The 17,656-nt window shown below is 39.9% G+C and overlaps 1 protein-coding gene across 1 annotated transcript; it reads left to right on the plus strand.

Moving 5' to 3' along the window:
• The first annotated feature begins 1,472 nt into the window (after nucleotides 1–1,472).
• Nucleotides 1,473–3,826, plus strand: fam43b (family with sequence similarity 43 member B). The gene has a single exon (XM_085146611.1). The coding sequence runs from the start codon at nucleotides 1,688–1,690 to the stop codon at nucleotides 2,693–2,695; it is 1,008 nt and encodes a 335-aa protein (XP_085002737.1). The 5' UTR covers nucleotides 1,473–1,687; the 3' UTR covers nucleotides 2,696–3,826.
• Nucleotides 3,827–17,656: the final 13,830 nt, after the last annotated feature.

Consider the following 17,656-nt stretch of genomic DNA (forward strand, 5'->3'; position numbering starts at 1 on the left):
ATGGTGTGCACTGTAGTACAGCCTGTCCAAGAAGTTTGTCCTTGCAATGCAATATATTAATTATTTATATACAGTTATTAATAAACAGTCTGTGGTCATACACGGAGCTTTAGCTGCATGCTAAACCATGCCAACATGTTCAAAATTACATTTTTGACACTTACGTGGTTACTTTTGTATCTTAGCATGCTACCAATTCTTAATTAGCACTAAACAGCTGTGGTCAGTGAGAATATTTTTTTTTGGTGTTATACTGGCCCAAATATTTTCAACAAGTAGAAATGTGACTTGATGAGGATGATGGTAAAAAGAAATTCCAGGGATTATCAGAGTCATTTGGATTCATCATCAGGGATCATGGCGAATCCATCTGGTTGAGATATTCCACAAAATAAGTTACATTTTTAGTCCTGGGGTAGAAAATGTCAGGTTAATGGGGTTAATCCTTGAAAGTCTGCACCGATTTTCAGTAACTGCTGAGAATTTCTTTCCAGCAAACCGTCTGGTGGGTGTTATCGTCCATCGAGTCTTTCTGCTAAAGTGGATGAAAGGTGAACACTGACCTGGAGTCTGAAAGTGGTAGTGTTGACTCTTTTCAACATTTTTAACATCTATAAAACAAAGGCTATATTCAGAATATGGACTGCTCTTCTCTCACTGCTGACAAAATGTTTCTATTGATCCTTAAAAGTACAGAAAAAATCCAAGTGTGTAGATATAATTTGTGAAATAAGAACGAACGACTAAATGTATTAAGCAGGCATGCATTAAAGCATGACATATAGACATTTTCAGTTACAAAAATAATGGGATTCTGTATTTCAGAAGCATAATTTAGTGCTTATCAGCTGTTTTGGAGTTTTGGAAACTTGCTCTGTCTTTGAAAATGTTTTTAATTATGCAGTAATATCACTCAAACAGAATTTTTAAGTCCAATCCTAATTAGCCTCACTATTATATCTCAGATATCTTTGCATAATACACAGTGAGCGACTCAGCTGTGGAAGGAAAATTCTGCTAGTTTATGTCTGAAGTAAACTGCTGGTGTAAACAAACCTTTGACAGGATTAAATGGCCTTACAAATTTATCTAGTCTTAAAAGAGGGGTTAGAATCATTCCAGAAATAAGGGGTCTTCACTGTGCAACACTTGCAACATCGATCCAAAACACTTGCATCCTCGAGCTGTTAATAGGATAAGATAATTCCGCTGATCCTACTTAAACAAATCACACTTAACAAGTGACTTTTACAACTCATAATAAGTAGTTACTTAAGAGGGAATACTTGTTTTTCTCATGTTTACAAGAAACATAGATAGAGTGATAGCTCAGTGCAGAGCTGGACGGATAAATACTGCTTTGGGACTGAGCCATTTGGAAACAAAACAATAAAGCAGGGAGGGGGTTGAGAGTGCCCGAGTGCCGGGCTAAGGATCCTGCACTGATCAGCGCTGCATGATGCAGAAAACAGATGAGAAAGAGGAGGAGGAGGAGAGGAAGGAGGAGCGAACTGGGAACAGACTGGCTGAGGCTCGCAGCTCTCAGTCTCTTCTCTGTGCTTCGCCAAGCAGCTTCTCTGTGCTTTCCTCTTTCTCTCTCGCCCTCTCTCTTCTTGCCTGAGCTTACAAGAGGAGACGTAGCAACAGAGGGGCTCGCTCACTCGCTCGCACCAACTTCGCACACGCCATGCTGCCCTGGAGAAGGAATAAGTTTGTTCTGGTGGAGGATGAGGCGAAGAGTAAACCCAAGAGCCTGGGGACTGGACTGACCTACCACTCCATCCTCTCTTCTCTGCTGCGCTCCTGTCCTGACTTGCTACCCGACTGCCCCTTTGACTGGGTGGGTAGCATCTTCCACACAAAACGGCAAAAGGTTGAACTGAATAAAGAGGAGCCGGTTTATAATGTGCGCTACTTGGGAAGTGTGGTCACCATTACGGCAAAGGGAGATGGCTGCACCCAGGAGGCGGTGGCCAAAATCTGGGCGAGGAGCAACTATGGGGACCAGAGTGTCAAGATGAGGTTAACAGTGGGACCACAAGGGATCCGGATGAGTGCCGACAAATCCGGGAAAAAGAAACCCATCCATCTTTACTCCCTGAACAGGATCACTTATTGCACCGCTGACCCGTGCCGGCCCAAGATCCTGGCTTGGATTTATAGGCACCAGGTCAAGAACATGGCGGTGGTGCTCCGGTGTCACGCAGTCCTGGTTAGTAAGTCGGAGAAGGCCCAGGCAATCGCCCACAGCCTCTACCAGAATGCCACCTCCGCCTTCAGCGAGTTCAAGCGGCTGAAGCGTCAGAGTGATTTCCGGCACTGCCAGCAGCAGCTGCTCGGTGAGGAGGCAGTGCCCCTGATGCCTCTGAGGAGGCTGCTGAACGGGCAGTGCCACTACAGACCGCCTGCCGACAACCCCGGAACTGCCACCCGTCTCTGCTCCATCACAGAGGAAGAAGAAGAGGAGGAGGAATGTGAGAAGGAGAGCAAAGATAGAAAGGAAGAGGTGAAGGAAGCGGAGGAGGATGTAAAGGAGCAGCAGGACAAACAGAAGGTTTTAACGACAAACACAGACCCGACTCAGTTATTATCAAAGTTGGACATTGGGGATATTGCCCGACTGGAGCAGTGCCAAATCAACTTTGTCAGTGACAGCAACAACAATACATTTACCTTTATAACCTCTCTGGTGTGACTGTAACACAGTTTAAAGAGTGCAATTCTGCACTACAATGACACATTCCTCTCTCTGCCCTTCACTGGTACCCCACTCAGGCTCCCTCCTGCCCCAACCATGTAATGCAAAGTGTTTACCAGAAACTTCTCCAACTTACCGGGTGGACAAGAAGAGGCAGACGATCGTTTTGTGGGAGTAATTTCTACTCGGCCCGGATGCCTCGGATTCGGGCTCGACTGTAGCAGTTTGGGAAACTGCATGTTTACACAGGAGGGCTGGTGATGCACAGACTAACAGCAGCACAATGACAAATGAGGACACTGGGTTCAGAAAACACGGGAGTGCTGAGAGACGCTGAGATCGCTGACATTTGTGTCACATATTGACTGCAGCACCGATCAGGATGTAATTAGTAGACCTCTGTCTCTTATTTTTGTGAGTATATTTCAAGGCTCGTTTGTAAGCAGGGTCATTTTTTCGGACTGACTTGTGATATTTTTCAGGGAGGTTCTTTGTAAATTTGTGTAACTTTTCTAAAATGACAATCCTCATTAAAATGACTCGCAGACTGACCTTTCCCAGCGAAGACGTTTATTACGGTTTTACTAATGATAGCAGCCGACTAATGAATAAGGCTATAATTTAGGAGGCAAGCCATTGAGTCGACATGTTTATTGCTGCCATTTGTTAAGGTCCTTATCATTTATGCATGACAAGTCAGCAGTAACCTTTTTCGTGCTGAGCTATTGTCTTTTTTCTCATGACATCTTTGATCCTTTGGCTTTTAAAATGAACACTGTGATAAATGTGTGACCAGGGACTATTACATAACTGTTCACGCAGCATTGATTAATTCTTATAATGCATCTTTTAAAATATATATTTATGATTTGCTAAAGCAAAAACAAACTGTTTGCCACTGCTCTGCCCGTCTTAGTTTTGCTAATGCAGTTTTTCCATGAGCCCTTGCAAAAATGCAAATGACCCTCACTATTGAACACAAGTGTTTGAAATATGACTGTAGCTGATTTCCTGTTAATAATATCTGTGCTACTGTCCCAAGATGCATTGTGATTACTATGAGATGAAGCTATTTATTTTCCAAATATGATGAATAAAAATTACCCTTGCCTGGGTTTCCTTCTTGAATCTCAGGAGGAATGTATTTCAAGATGGTATCAAAGAGATTATTCAAATGAATGCAACAGCTCTGCATTCCACTAGTGTACATTTGCATGTTTGTGATGTGAAAATATGTCTCACCGTCACGTCAAACACAAGAGAACAGCCTATTTACATCAGACTAATCTGCTTTCAAACTGTATAGAAGGATAAATAAATGTTTTTGCCACAGAAAAGACACTAAAATGTCAACTTTCAGCTGTCAGTTTCATTAGATGTTAATGTGGTTTGATAAATTTCTGCAAGCCTCGCAGTGGCTCTGCATCGCTTAACCCTAAGGGGAGCAATTAATCAGCGGGTTAAATTGTTCAGAAAAGGAACATAAAGCACCTGCCTCGACAGGACGGCTGTCAGGCTGACGAGTGATCCAAAACGGGGACCAGGAAGTTGACTCACTAATCAAGCATATTGCTGCCAAAATCAGCTATTTCTAATGAAGGCAGAGTGTTTAACTGGGTTTACTGGGAGGATATGTAACTATACCATGTTTGGATTATATCACCATAAAAATAATAAATATATTAATGTTGAAAAGCTAGTAACAGTTAAACAATTCATGAATTCATGTCAGGTATCAAACATCAAAAGCCGTTTGAGCTGACTTTAGAGATTTAGAGATTCTACTTTTGAAGAGCTTTGACTTTATTGCTGCATGAGAAAGCAAAACCATTTGGAGTTGGGTTGAATTACTGAGACGGATTGCTCTGAGTGGAAACCTTCAGCTGGAACATTTGAGATCAATAATTTTCTTTTCTTGAAATGAACTACCTCGGAAATAGAAGATGATCTCATGTCAGGAGATGGAAGATAAAGGATTCATTTGTCCTTGCAACAAATCCATTCACAGGAGAGATTACGGAATACTTTCATTTATGTGATTTTTTTCCCCCTGCATTTTAATCCTCAGACACACAAAACACAACGCAATAAAGTCACACTGGCATTCTGCTATGGGGTGGTTAAGCAGAGGAACCACTGTGTTTTTACGCAAACATAACTCTTGTCAGGCAAACATAAGAGAGGGAGCAGATGGCAGCAGCAAGGTGCACGCTGAGCTTTATCACACTCGTCTTCCAGAATAACAAGGGCTCAAGCCCATATCCGGAGCTTGTTATGTTTTGTCACATCGTCAGCCGCAGGAGATGCTCTTTAAAAACATAAAATCTAATCAAACCCAGCAGACCTGGGCCTGTCAAATATTACGTATAACCAAGCTGTGCCATTTTACAGCAGGGTGTCTGAGGAGATCCAAATAGATGCTTCCGCCTGCACACATCTGTTCTTAGTCTTTCTCATCCTCATGCAGTGTCTGTGAGGCAAACACAAGGGTGTGTGACAGTATGTCTCCACTGCGACGAGGAGGAACAGAGGAATAAAATATTGTGTCCCAAAGTAACTGGCGGCAGGCAGCAGTCCATTTTATTCCAGGGAGAAAAGTACAAAAAAAATACCTCCCAAAAAATAACCACACACACAAACACACACAGCTTCCCCAAGAGCACGACAAAGAGGAAGAACAGTCCACAAAGCCCAAGGAAGGACACTGTGAATCACCGAGACGTTGGCCAGTACTGGGAGAAATGAACAATAATGAAACTTTATGAAATATAGCTGTAGGCAGCAGTGAGGAGGGACAAGCAGTTCAGCAGGGCGCAGTCACTATGGCAACTTATTCTGATCGTGTTAAAAGCCTGTCTGTAAGCACTGACAAGAAAACCATGGAGTGGTGCTGGCACGAGGTCATTTCGGGACTCTGCATTTTGTAGTCTCAGTGTTAGCAATTTATGGTGGCAAAGGTGACTGTGGTTTGACAAAAGGGTGAAATGGAGTTATTAGATAACACTTGCAAGCTTAGTTAGCAAGCAACATCCACGAAACGTACACATAGAAGCACCTACTTGCTAATTAGTAACACACCACAACTGAGGCACAAGTTTATTGGATGGGCTGTACCACATCACACTCCAGAGGCAACATAAACATGGATGAGTGGTCCAGTTCATTAAGCTGAATTTGACTGGCTACCAGTGCTGTGCATACCACAAGTAAATGCAGGGGCAGCATTGCCAATGCCAACACTGATACTGATAGTGTTAACGTATAAAGGCCGCTTATGCAGTGGAGATTGTTGTGTTATCACTTATGAAATGAATGATCATGATTTTGCAAATTATGAAGTTTAATGGTGTAATTTTTACTTTCAACAATAATTAGTTAACAGAGTAAAAGACACCATTCAGCTTTTCATGCATTTTGAAACTGCTTTTTTTGAAGATCTTGTGCCTGTCTGTAAAGGGTCAGCATGTACTGTGGGTTAAAAAAACAAGCGGAAATAGACAGACTAAACAAAAAGGTTTGGACTTTTTTCATAGTACATTTTGAGGTATATCTTTTTTCATTTCCAAAAAAATGATTCCTTTAACGAGTCAGCGGGCTACATACTGAACTTAGAGGGTAGCAACAAAATATCGATACTATCGCACTGTATCGATCCAATCCGATACCAGGATTGGCATTAATACTATCGATATTTGAATTGTTCCGCCCACCTCTACTGGTTAAGCCCATATAGACATGTATGGGCTTCAGCTTCCGGTGTCAAGGCACCTCGCAATCAAAGCAAACACACCTTAAGCCAAAAGAAAATTGAAACGTAATTATAAAACATTCTCGTACTGTTCACTTGTTATTGTGGGATTCTTTGTACCCAGTTATAAATACTTTTAATGATGATAATTCTGCTTTTGAAAACGGTGATCTGCAGGAATTAGCTAAATTTTGAGTTTTAGCATTTCTCTGTTGGCTGCATTTTAATAACTTATTTCTAGTCCTAATGTTGCTCCTTGGTAGAAAAAAATAATAGTCTTTCAACAAAATGCAAATTAAACTAATTTGGGGTCCAGTCTTAACAAGTAGTGCAGATATGTGCCAATTTGGGGAAAAATAATCAAACTTTGTGAAAACTTTGACAGTCTTTTCAATCCTGTGTGGTGAACATTGATATAAGATACAAATAGATCTGTGCACACCTCCAATTTTGAGCCTGTGGTTGCACTAGATTGCTTGGTGAAAAGAATGAGGGCATTGACCCAATTTATTGTGCCAAGTTAGTCTTAAAGACTTTACTCTGTCCAGTTTCCCAAAAAGGCACCTTTAAAGGTACCATCTGAATCTCAGTTATCTAATAATACCATCAGATTTCCTTTGACCTTTCTCACAGCTATGACGTTTGAAGAAATGTTGCATCACATTGTTCCAATACATTAGTTGCAGCTATCTTATTAAAATGAACTTGATTAAAGGAAACATGAAGACAACTTTAAATCACATCCTATTTTCCATGCAAAAGATCCCAAAGTATTTCACCTTGTGATTTGTTTTGATTAATAAAAACCTGACTGCAGTATTTCCTCTGGCAAAACTAAAAGACACCATTGAAAATAACATTTCACAAAACATATTTTCTTGCTGGATTCATTACTGTCTCTTGAGACGTGTGACTGGAAACATCCACAGGTACCTTTTTTACTTGGTGAAGACCTCAGCTGTGGTGGGTGTTTGTTTTCCCAGGTAGATAGAACAACAAGGACACCCATCCACACAACTCAATAAGTGACAAGTTCTGTCAAATAGCATTTTTCAGTTCTATAAGAGAAGAGACCTGAAAAAAGTGTTATTTTTTGCAGTTAAACTGCAGTGTATGCTTGCTTGCCAGAGCTTCCCTCTGAGACCCGTGGATGTATTAAACAGAGCTGCATCGCCTGCCTCACAAGCCATAAGTTTTCCAGTTACTGGGTTTGCTCCCATGGTTTCCAGTCCACTGCACAAATGCTTTAGCATGTTCCTGAATATAAAACTCATTTTACAGGCACTGGGGAGGTTTTATAAATATGCAGCTCTGTGGATTAAAAATTCATAGCAAAAATGGTTACGAGACATACCAAAACCAGTGGGAAAACCTTTTTTTTTGTGGTCACTGGGACACACTGTGTCCCACTGATCTCCACTTCTTTCATTACATCTGTGATAACAGATTCATGCAACGATTAATAAAAATCACTTCCTCATTTGCTGTTTTCATTTCTACAGCTGTTTCTTTGCCTGATCATGAAAATATTGGTGCTCATAACTAAACAACCCATGCTGCTCCAGAAACCGCGCCTTATTTTCTGCTGCTGTCATTCTGCAGTTGCAGGGAGTTTACAAGTTCAAATGATCACAGCTAACAAGCATCATTTCCCCTACTGTGCAAATCTTATAACACCTTCTGAGAAAAATAGTTGCATATCTAGCAAGTTTCAGATGAGATGTGGTGGGTTTTGCCGCTCAGCATCACTGTCAGTATCACACTGACGCTCTTGAACAACAAAAATGCACTGCAAGATGCACATTCAGGATTTTTCTTATAACTGCAATGCTTTGTGTTTAATATTTCAAGATGCAACTGCCCCACAAGATCCTAAAGTGAACCAGAACTTGGTAGAATAAACTATCAAATAATCGCTTGAAACTTTTTCATTTTTCCCAGATTCATAGCCATGTGTGTACTTTACTGCTCCTGCCCGCGCTACTTTATTGAAACTCAGCCTTCCCAACTCATTAAGATGACATTTGCAATATTGGAAAAATTGCCCCTTTAAGATTATGTTTAATAATGTTACACAAAGGAGAAACAACACTGGGGAATGTAATAATAACCCTGTCACACACCACCTGACGTCTTTATACCACACAGTCGGAGGAATGCAGGAAGGTTGCACAAATTACTCGTGCACTGACGTCACAGGAGATCCATTACAAGGACTAATTATGAAATCAATAACCCAGGTGCATAGGTTTGTGCTTCTAAAGTGTTCTTTTATGGCACCCAGTTTGAGGCCGTGCTGCTTACGTCCTTGCAGGATCTGCAATTGCTTTGGAGTCATTGTGATTGTGCGTCTACTGCTTCACTGATTGCCATAGTGAGATCGAGTTACATGCTGAGTCAGTCTTGTATTACGCCTGTGATGTACGCTGTTAGAGTTGCATCGTGACATCAGCGGCGATCACAGAAAAACAGTTTTGGAAAGAGTGAAATAAAAAAAGGTATTTGAAGGAAGATTTTAATATTCTGAGAAATCCACTAATATACTTCACAAGACTGGTGAAAATATCAATACTAGAGTGATTTAGCAGCAGGGAATTCAGGCTAATAGCCTTTGAAAGTTACCTCAGAAAAAAGAAACAGATGGACGGATGAACTGATGGGCATGTTTGAATTTATATCTAAATTGGGTGTTATAACTCTCATATTCCGCAGTACCATACGTAACTTAATTTTGGGGTTTCTCCCATTTTAATGAGGAACAGATTAAATAATATTTTTCTCTTATTTCTAAAAATTAGTTCGAGTTCACAAACAGGCTTCTAGCAATCTAATCCTCTAAGACAGAAGTCTCATCTTAAACTAAATGTTGCACGCAGTTTTTATATATTTATTTATATAGCACATTTAATTACAACAGGAGCGTTGACCAAAGTGCTGTACAAGAATACAACATACCTAATAAAATAACAAATAACTCTCATGCTGTATTAAAAGCAAATAAATAAAAATGTGTTTTAAGATAAGATTTAAAAAGATTGACAGTGGGAGCCTGTCTGATGTGTAGGGGTAAATTATTCCACAGCTTAGGCGCTACGACTGCAAATGCTCGATCGCCTCTATGAACCAGCCTCGACCTTGGTACAGCTAAAAGCAAAAGATCACTTGATCTAAGAGATCTAAAGGGGGTATAAGTCTGCAAGAGGTCAGACAAATACCCGGGAGTCTGTCCATTCAGGGCTTTGTAGGTCAACAATAAAATTTTAAAGTTAATTCTGAAGCGGACAGGGAGCCAATGAAGAGAGGCGAGCACCGGGGAAATGTGTTCACGTCCTTTAGTACGTGTCAGAAGACAACTAGACACTGAAGAATATGTTTTCAGTGCTGGGCTAGAGGTATTCAGTGTAATATTTTAGTCAAATAAATGGATCCCTCCAGTCATAAAAGGTAGGTGAAGCTTCCTGCCTTGAAAGGTGAGCCAGTCTAGAATTGCCTTAAACTGCCTTTCTACTGCCCAGCAGAGGATTTGCAAAAAATAAGTTAGATTGTGTTGCAGTCTATTAGAAATTCTCCCTTCTGCTTACTTATTTGTGACTTCAGCAAACATTTCCACGATGATCTGATTCTCTAGTTTCAAGTCTTACTTTTTTCATTTGAATATTATAGTCCCATTTATAGCCATAAAGGAGGATGTTTTATGGTGCGCCTGCCTTGTGATTGTCAGTTTCTCAAACTGATTTAGCCCTCGCTCAAAGTTTGAGGTTCAAAAGAATAAGCTGTGATAAAAATGCCTTGCTCTCAGACTTCCCACCCTTTGCATGTCTGACATGTGCTTTGTACTCTCTGTAAAGCAGGGCAAAAAAGCCGTGTGACACACAAGTAGAGCGTCTGTTTGCCAGTTTGTTTTAGTGCTTACAAACTTAGAACTGGGTATTTTGTAAAATTTCTGTCATCTGTAATCAAAAGGATAAAAAGAAGTTGTTCCTCCCCACCGTCACTGAGGGCTTGCTCATGCGGGACTGTTAGATTTGCTCTCTAATCTTTACGACCCAGAGTGCCTTGAAACGACTGTTATGCACTGCGCTCAATATACACTCCTTCTTCTTTCAGTTGCTCCCAGCTATAAGGGGTTGCCACATTTGATCATCTACCTCCATCTGAACCTATAGATTCCTCTTCGGTCACAACAAACCTCTGCATGTTATTACATCCATGAACCTTCTCTTCAATCTTTCACTTTTCCTTCTTCCTGACAGCTTAATATGCAAGGCCCTTTGTCCAGCATATCCACTATCCCTCCCATCCACATGTCCGAACCATCTCAGCGAAGCCTCTCTAACTTTGTCTTCATAACGCTCGACCTGAGCTTTCCCTCCGATATATCCATTTCGACTCCTGCCCATCTTTTTGTCACTGCCTCCCAGACATACATCATAGCAGTTCTAACTATCATCTTGTAAACCTTCTTTTTCACTCTTGCTGCTGTCCTCCCACCAAAAATCACCCCTGACACTCATCTCCACCCACTCCACCCTGTCAGCACTTTCTTCTATACCTGCCTTGTGCATAGTCTGTTGCTTTTGATGTTTGAACTCAGGTTCTTAAACTCATTTACCTTCACAATCTCTACCCATGCATGCTGAGCTTTTCACATGTCATTTATTTTCTTTCTAGTGCATACCTCCACCTCTCCAGGGACTCTTCCACCCACTCCAACTCTCACTACAGACTGCAAACATCATAGTCTGTTAAGACCTGCCTGACCTCACCTGTCAACCTGTCCAGCCCATCGCCACCACTACAAACAAAAAAGGGGCTCAGAATCGATCGCTAAAGTAATCCCACCGCCATCTTGAGCCCATCTCTCACTCCTACCACACACCTCACTACTGTGTGGCTGTCCCCATGCAATCACTAAACACTACACTACAATATACACTCACTAACAGTTTATTAGGTACACCCGTTCAACTGCTTCCTTTAAATGCAAATATAAGCTAGATGACCTGTTGAAGTTCAAACTGAGCATCAGAATTGGGGGAAAAAAGAATTTAAGTAACTCGGAGGTTGTTGGTTAGAAGAGAAATGCCAGACTGTTTGGGCTCATGGAAAGCTCAAATATAGATAAATCTCTAAATGCAAAGCATTTTCAACATTTAAGAAGATGAGCTACAGCAGCAGAAGACCACGCTGGGTGCAAATCCTGTTAGCTAAGTGTCACGGTACTGGGTGTAATTGTAGTTTAAGCTATATTCTTGGATTTGCTGTTTTTCATGGTTTTGGTTCTCTTTATTGTTTTCTGCTTGTGTTATATTTAATCTCCCTGGTCTTTATTTTTCTGTCACGGTGCCTTCCCTGTGTTCCACAGTTAGTTACTCTTGTCTCCGTATTTCTGGTTCCCTAGTCTGTCGTAGCTCCATGTCACAGTGTCAAGTCCACGTCTTTGTGCATGTTTCTTGTGTCCTGTTTTACTCTGACAGTCTCGCATCCCATGCTCAGTGTTTTCAGTTTTGCTTCCTCCCTGTCTTTTTAATTCCCTTGTTACTCCCTTGTGTATTTAAGCCCTGTGTTTTCCTCTGTGCTCCTAGTTTCCCTTGTTGTTTCTTGTCAGCTCCTAGTTTCTAGTTTCCTTGTTTCCTAAGTTGTTAGTTTCCTAGTTTCTAGTTTTTTAGGTTCTCTTTTCTTTTCAACTGTTTGTATTACCTGAATTTTGTTACAGCATTAAAGCTGGCTCCTTGAGTTCACTCCTTTGTTGTTCGTGAGTCCTTCATCCTGTCTGTCACACAGCACTAAATGTGACACTGAGAACAGAAAGATAAGGTTACAGTACACATGGGCTCACATTTCCAGCACCTTGTTGAATCTGTGCAAAAAAGCTCTGCAAAACAGCAGTAGGAAGCTGTAACTAAACAAAGAGCATGTATAAATACAATTTAATAGAATGGAAAGAAGACAATGCTCATTGTATACTATTACACCTCTACTTTGGGTCTTGGTATTGTTTTATTTTACTTCCAGCACATTTACGCCATGCTACACTGCATCTCCTGACTGTATTGGTAACAAACAAGGGTAACACTATGTAATATGACCTGGAATCTAACATTGGGCAAACATTTTTATAGCTGATTTCCTTTTTTCTGTCTACTTTAATTGGCTGCTGGTAGTATAGCTTATTAATCATTTTTGAAAAACTTTTTCTTAAAGGAGCCTGTTAGGGAGAGTTTGAGTCTGCTGCATTTCTCACGTCTTTCCTTTTATGTTTCCTACCTCTGATTATTAACATTGACCAAGAATTAAAGATCATGTGAACTTTCTGCAGAGGTAGAATATTCCAGTCATGTTATTTGTTCGTCTTCTAAAGGCATTTTATATTTAGCTCTTTGAAAACACTAGGGGGCAACAGGAAAGTAATGCACTGCAATTATCATCAAACTCACCGCTATTTGCAGGAACAGCGGAGGTGTACTTGTCATTATACCTGTGGCTCTCCGAGTTCAGTCTGATGCAGCATTTTTAGCTCTTTGATGTCTCAGTGAAAGGCATGACTAATGTAATGACCCAGCAGAAGCACAGTGGAGAAAGTCTTATGAAACAGAAAGAAACAAGGCTCTATCAGAAGGAAGAAAACATCCCTATTTACCCCTTAAGCACTTTGGTGGACGGTGCAGAGGCAATCAGTCCAACATCCATTTGTTTCCCAGTTTTCTATTACCTAGGGAATGGAGAAACAAGGCACGAGAGAGCAATCACTTAGGCACATATGCACACACACAGTCGAACACACACACAAGCAGTCATGAAAGAAACTGGGCCAAGACACAAACAAACGCACATAGAAGGCTGAGGGCATTTCATTTAAGTAGACAGTGTTTGAAGATGAGATAAGGCTTTTTTTTGTCTATTTGATGATCTACAGAGAGTGGCAGGTGGATAAAAGGGGCAGTGGAGTGTGTGGATTTGGCCGGCATGTGAGTGGGTTGGCACATGACACAGGAGCCAGTTTATGGATATAAGCCAGCCATGGCCACAGTACCTGAATAAACAAGGATGCACAAAAACAAACAGGCTGGACCTCTGCAGCCTATTAGAGAGGACACTCCTGGGGTACAGATTTATTTTTGGCATCACTACACTGATGATCAAATTTCAGCATCAGTAACTGATGACTGATTTTTATTCATTTATCCCATTAAAGAAAAAAAACCTGCACACACTATACACAACTAGAGAAAACAAATGTGTAGTTTTGTGAGTACAGGTGTAACGTGAAGCTTATTCATGCATTTTATCTGAATATATTGAATGGAATGCATAAATTAGTAACACTCTCAGTAGAAAGACGTAAAAGTATCCCTTAAATAATTGGAGCACTTCAGTTGCTGGATGTAATTGATGAAATCTAAAAATATTTCATTATATTTTTAAGTGGTCAGTTTAGGCTGTTTTTTCCTTTTTAAACTCGCTGACATTTTAATCAACTGCATGAAAAAGTGGCCTTGATCTAATGAGGTCTAATTGTTAAGCTAACAATGAAGCAAACATCATTTGATTATGTTGTGCTCTGCAAGTACTGCCTTAACTGGATTATGATACATAATAACATTTTATTATTAAAAAGAGAGGCATGACTACAATTTTTGACTCGTTGTTGTTGTTGACATGTAAAGTCGACATCAGAGTGCTTGTCTTTTTTATTTTTCTGGTAAAATCAAAATATGATGACCCTCTGAAAGTTAGATAATGCATGCAAAAGCTAGATAGGGTCAGACATGATATGCAATGACTTTTTCCTCCTATGCATCTTTAGTATTTGTTGAGCCAAATCCATAGCTTAGCTGTCTGAAACATTTGGCATGAAAAGAGACATTTAAAAAAAAATTAAATAAAATCCATATGGAGGTGCAAGGCATAAATCAGGCTATCAACATTACCATCAGTCTCACTGATGCCACCTCGGGAATAAATGGAGATATGACTGTGATTTCCCTTTTACAGCCACTTCCATAGCTTGGACAAAGTAGCTTGATTAAAGGAGTAATCAAAACATTCTACCTAGCCACATAAAACCCCTCCAAAATATCAGAAAAATTGATAACTGAATTGAAATATTTAAATTACCGCTATCATTCAAAGAAATCCATAACAGTCTGTCTTCATAACAGTCCGACATGTGCAATAAAGGCCAAAGATGAAACACATTGCACTGAAACAGAACTAGAGACTCATTGCCTGAAGAATTTTTAAGCATAATGCTGGCTCGTATTGATTTTTTGGGGGGTTGCTTTGTTTTTCTTTTAGGATGCAGTGGGCTGGATTGAGAGGTCTGTGGGTTGGTTGCAGCCCTCAGGATGTATTTTGTATTTGTGCATTATATAGCAAAAGTCAGACGCCTACCTCAACTTTTGATGTGGAGTAGTAGCAACTGTACTCCAAGCCTCTCCTGATGACTGAGCTCCTCACACTAAGTCCAAGGATAAGTCCAGGCACTCTTTGGAGGAAGCCCCTTCATGCTGCCTGTTAGCTTCAGCTTTTGTACAAATCTTTCCACATGCTCAGATTTTTCACAGGCTAAAACATTTGATTGATGGTGGCACAAAAAGTGAGGAGGTCACAGCAATTCAGCTGGATTGATGATTCTCAGTGTGCAAAATTCAATCCAATAGCCAGTCCATCTAATAGCTATTATGGATATTTAGGCCAGTATTGCCAAGCCGAGGGCCACAGTGCTGCTGTCATGACTTAGAAGTTAAATAAGGCTAAGCCTCTGGGCAGTTTTGAACTCTCTGGATACTTTTTTCAAATCCGTTCAACCCTTTTTAGAGCTAAAAATTAAATTAAATCCCAGAAATTAATTGGTATTTAACAACACATACTCACGAGAATTTAAATATTTTCTTAGGCAATTTCCTTGAGACTAATGACTCCCTAAACAGAGGGTTCATTTGGATGACCCCATTTGGCATTTTAAGATGCATGACAAATCCTCTCACTCCCTAAGACAGTGCACTTGTTCAGATGGTATCAGGAGTATGTCATTATAAAACCTGCCATCTTGGGGGGCGGGCGGCAACTAGACAGTGTAACCTTGAAGCTTAAGGAGATAAAATTGGCGATATTTATGGAGTAGCAAGAGTTTGGCATGGAGACTTTATGGGGTGGCAGAAACTAAAAAAGACTCTCAGCTTGGAAACATGGTGAAAGTGCAAACTCTCAAACACTGAGCTATAAAGGAGCTGTCACTGCTTTGCTGACTAATGTGTCTTTTTGTTTCGATCTTGGAACAAATAACTTTACTGCTTTTTAATCTGGCTGCTTTGCTTTTGTCTGCAGAATGAGCAGTTTGAGAGATTGCGGTAGCTGCAGGCAATATGAAAACTCTTTGTGCTTGGGTTTAGTCGGGTTTAATCCATCCCTGATGCAATCAAACATGACTATTGCTAAACATGACACACTTCAAAAAAAAAACAACCTTGCCGTTACCCATCTAACAGTGGAAGTTGGCAACCCTACAAACACATTTAGCAGGGTAAAAAAAAAAAAGCCATCAGCAGCTGTGACTTGGGGAGGCAGCACAGAAAGCTGTGGGGGCTGAGAGAAAACGGAGGGAAGTGCAGGGGCAGCTAGCAGCAGCTGGGTGTAATTGGTCTGTTACCAATACTGTGTCCTCCCAGGGCTACTGGTTTCGTACAGTGGCACAGCTGTTTGTTTCTTACTTTAAGGGCATATAATTAATTTTTGACCTTCTCATCTATGCCACATTTCCTTCCCATCTTTACAACTTCTATAGCTTAGAGTGTTTTAATTAGCTTTACAGAGTTTGCATGCTTTGTCGAGCCCTTATTAGGTTGTGTAGGCAATACTCATAAGATAAGATAAGATAAGATAAAACTTTATTAATCCCTCGGGTGGGTTCCTCTGGGAAATTTGTTTTCCAAAAAGCACAGCACCGACAGAAGTTACAAGTTAAGAATATTATATATATATATATATATATATATATATATATATATATATATATATATATATATATATATACACACACACATATATATAAATACAAAGACATATATAGATAAAATATACAAGGGGGATAAATAGAATAAATAGGAATAAAAATAAAAATAAAAATACAAGTGAATTGGTATTGACAGATATTGATGATACAACATTGACAGTGTTGTATCATTACTCAGTAAAAGTAATGTGTTACATATAGTATTACTCATTACTTTAAAAAAGTGATATGTTACCAGAGTTATTTAGTGCCTGTAGAAAGTTATGTGTTACACGGCTTATCAAATATGCAACATGGCCTGAGATGCACTGTCTCATAATTACCACTTAACATAGACCTTAGGCTACTATCCTGCACAATATCCAAAGATATTATCCTAAGATCATCATTTTAATGCTTTTTAATGTTTAAGCCAATAGCAAGTTGTTAGCGAGCCACAACAAACAGGACTTCAGTGAAAAAAGTTTTTAGCGCTTGTTTGTTTTGTTTTGTTTGCTTGCAAAGTGTTATTGTTTCGTCTGCAGAATCTTTCATTTTTGCAGATGCTTGCAAAGAGTTGATGCTGTGTGTGGATAGTTGTTACTGGCTTGGGCTTAGTTTGCACTGTGGGCAATAAAAATAAAAGCAATATTAATATCTCCTCTCCTTTTTAGGAATGTATTCGGATGACATAGACAGCATGTTTTTCAAAAGCAGAGAGCTGCACAACCATGAGAGAGCATGGAAGCTCTAGGGACCTACATGGGTTTGAACCATAACTAATGAGCCACACTGCCGCCATTATTCTCCTCCTCCACATATAACATGAGATTGTATTTGATTTGATTGTATTTTTTTAAGTCCACCCTTTGTGCAGACGATTAAAGAACATTTGTGTAGTAATGCATTAACATTACCACCTTACAGAAAAATGTTCCACCCAGCAGTGCTCATTGTCTGCTTGTAAGATAATGAAGCATTCATGAAAACCTTTTAATCATTTCTTAATAAGGACGCTTTTATTTTTCTGATATTATAATTTTTTTAATAGATGAATAGTAAATTCTCATTTCAAGATGGTTTATAGCAACAACTTATCAAGCACTTCAACATTTCTTATTTTTTAGCTGGGATTAGCACCCTAAATCACCTTGGTAATCTTCACCACAGATAGAGGAAAGATGTAACATCACAAAGGTTTATGTCAGGCCAAACG

This window comes from Neolamprologus multifasciatus, chromosome 20, assembly GCF_963576455.1.
Source record: "Neolamprologus multifasciatus chromosome 20, fNeoMul1.2, whole genome shotgun sequence".
Classification (NCBI taxonomy): domain Eukaryota; kingdom Metazoa; phylum Chordata; class Actinopteri; order Cichliformes; family Cichlidae; genus Neolamprologus; species Neolamprologus multifasciatus.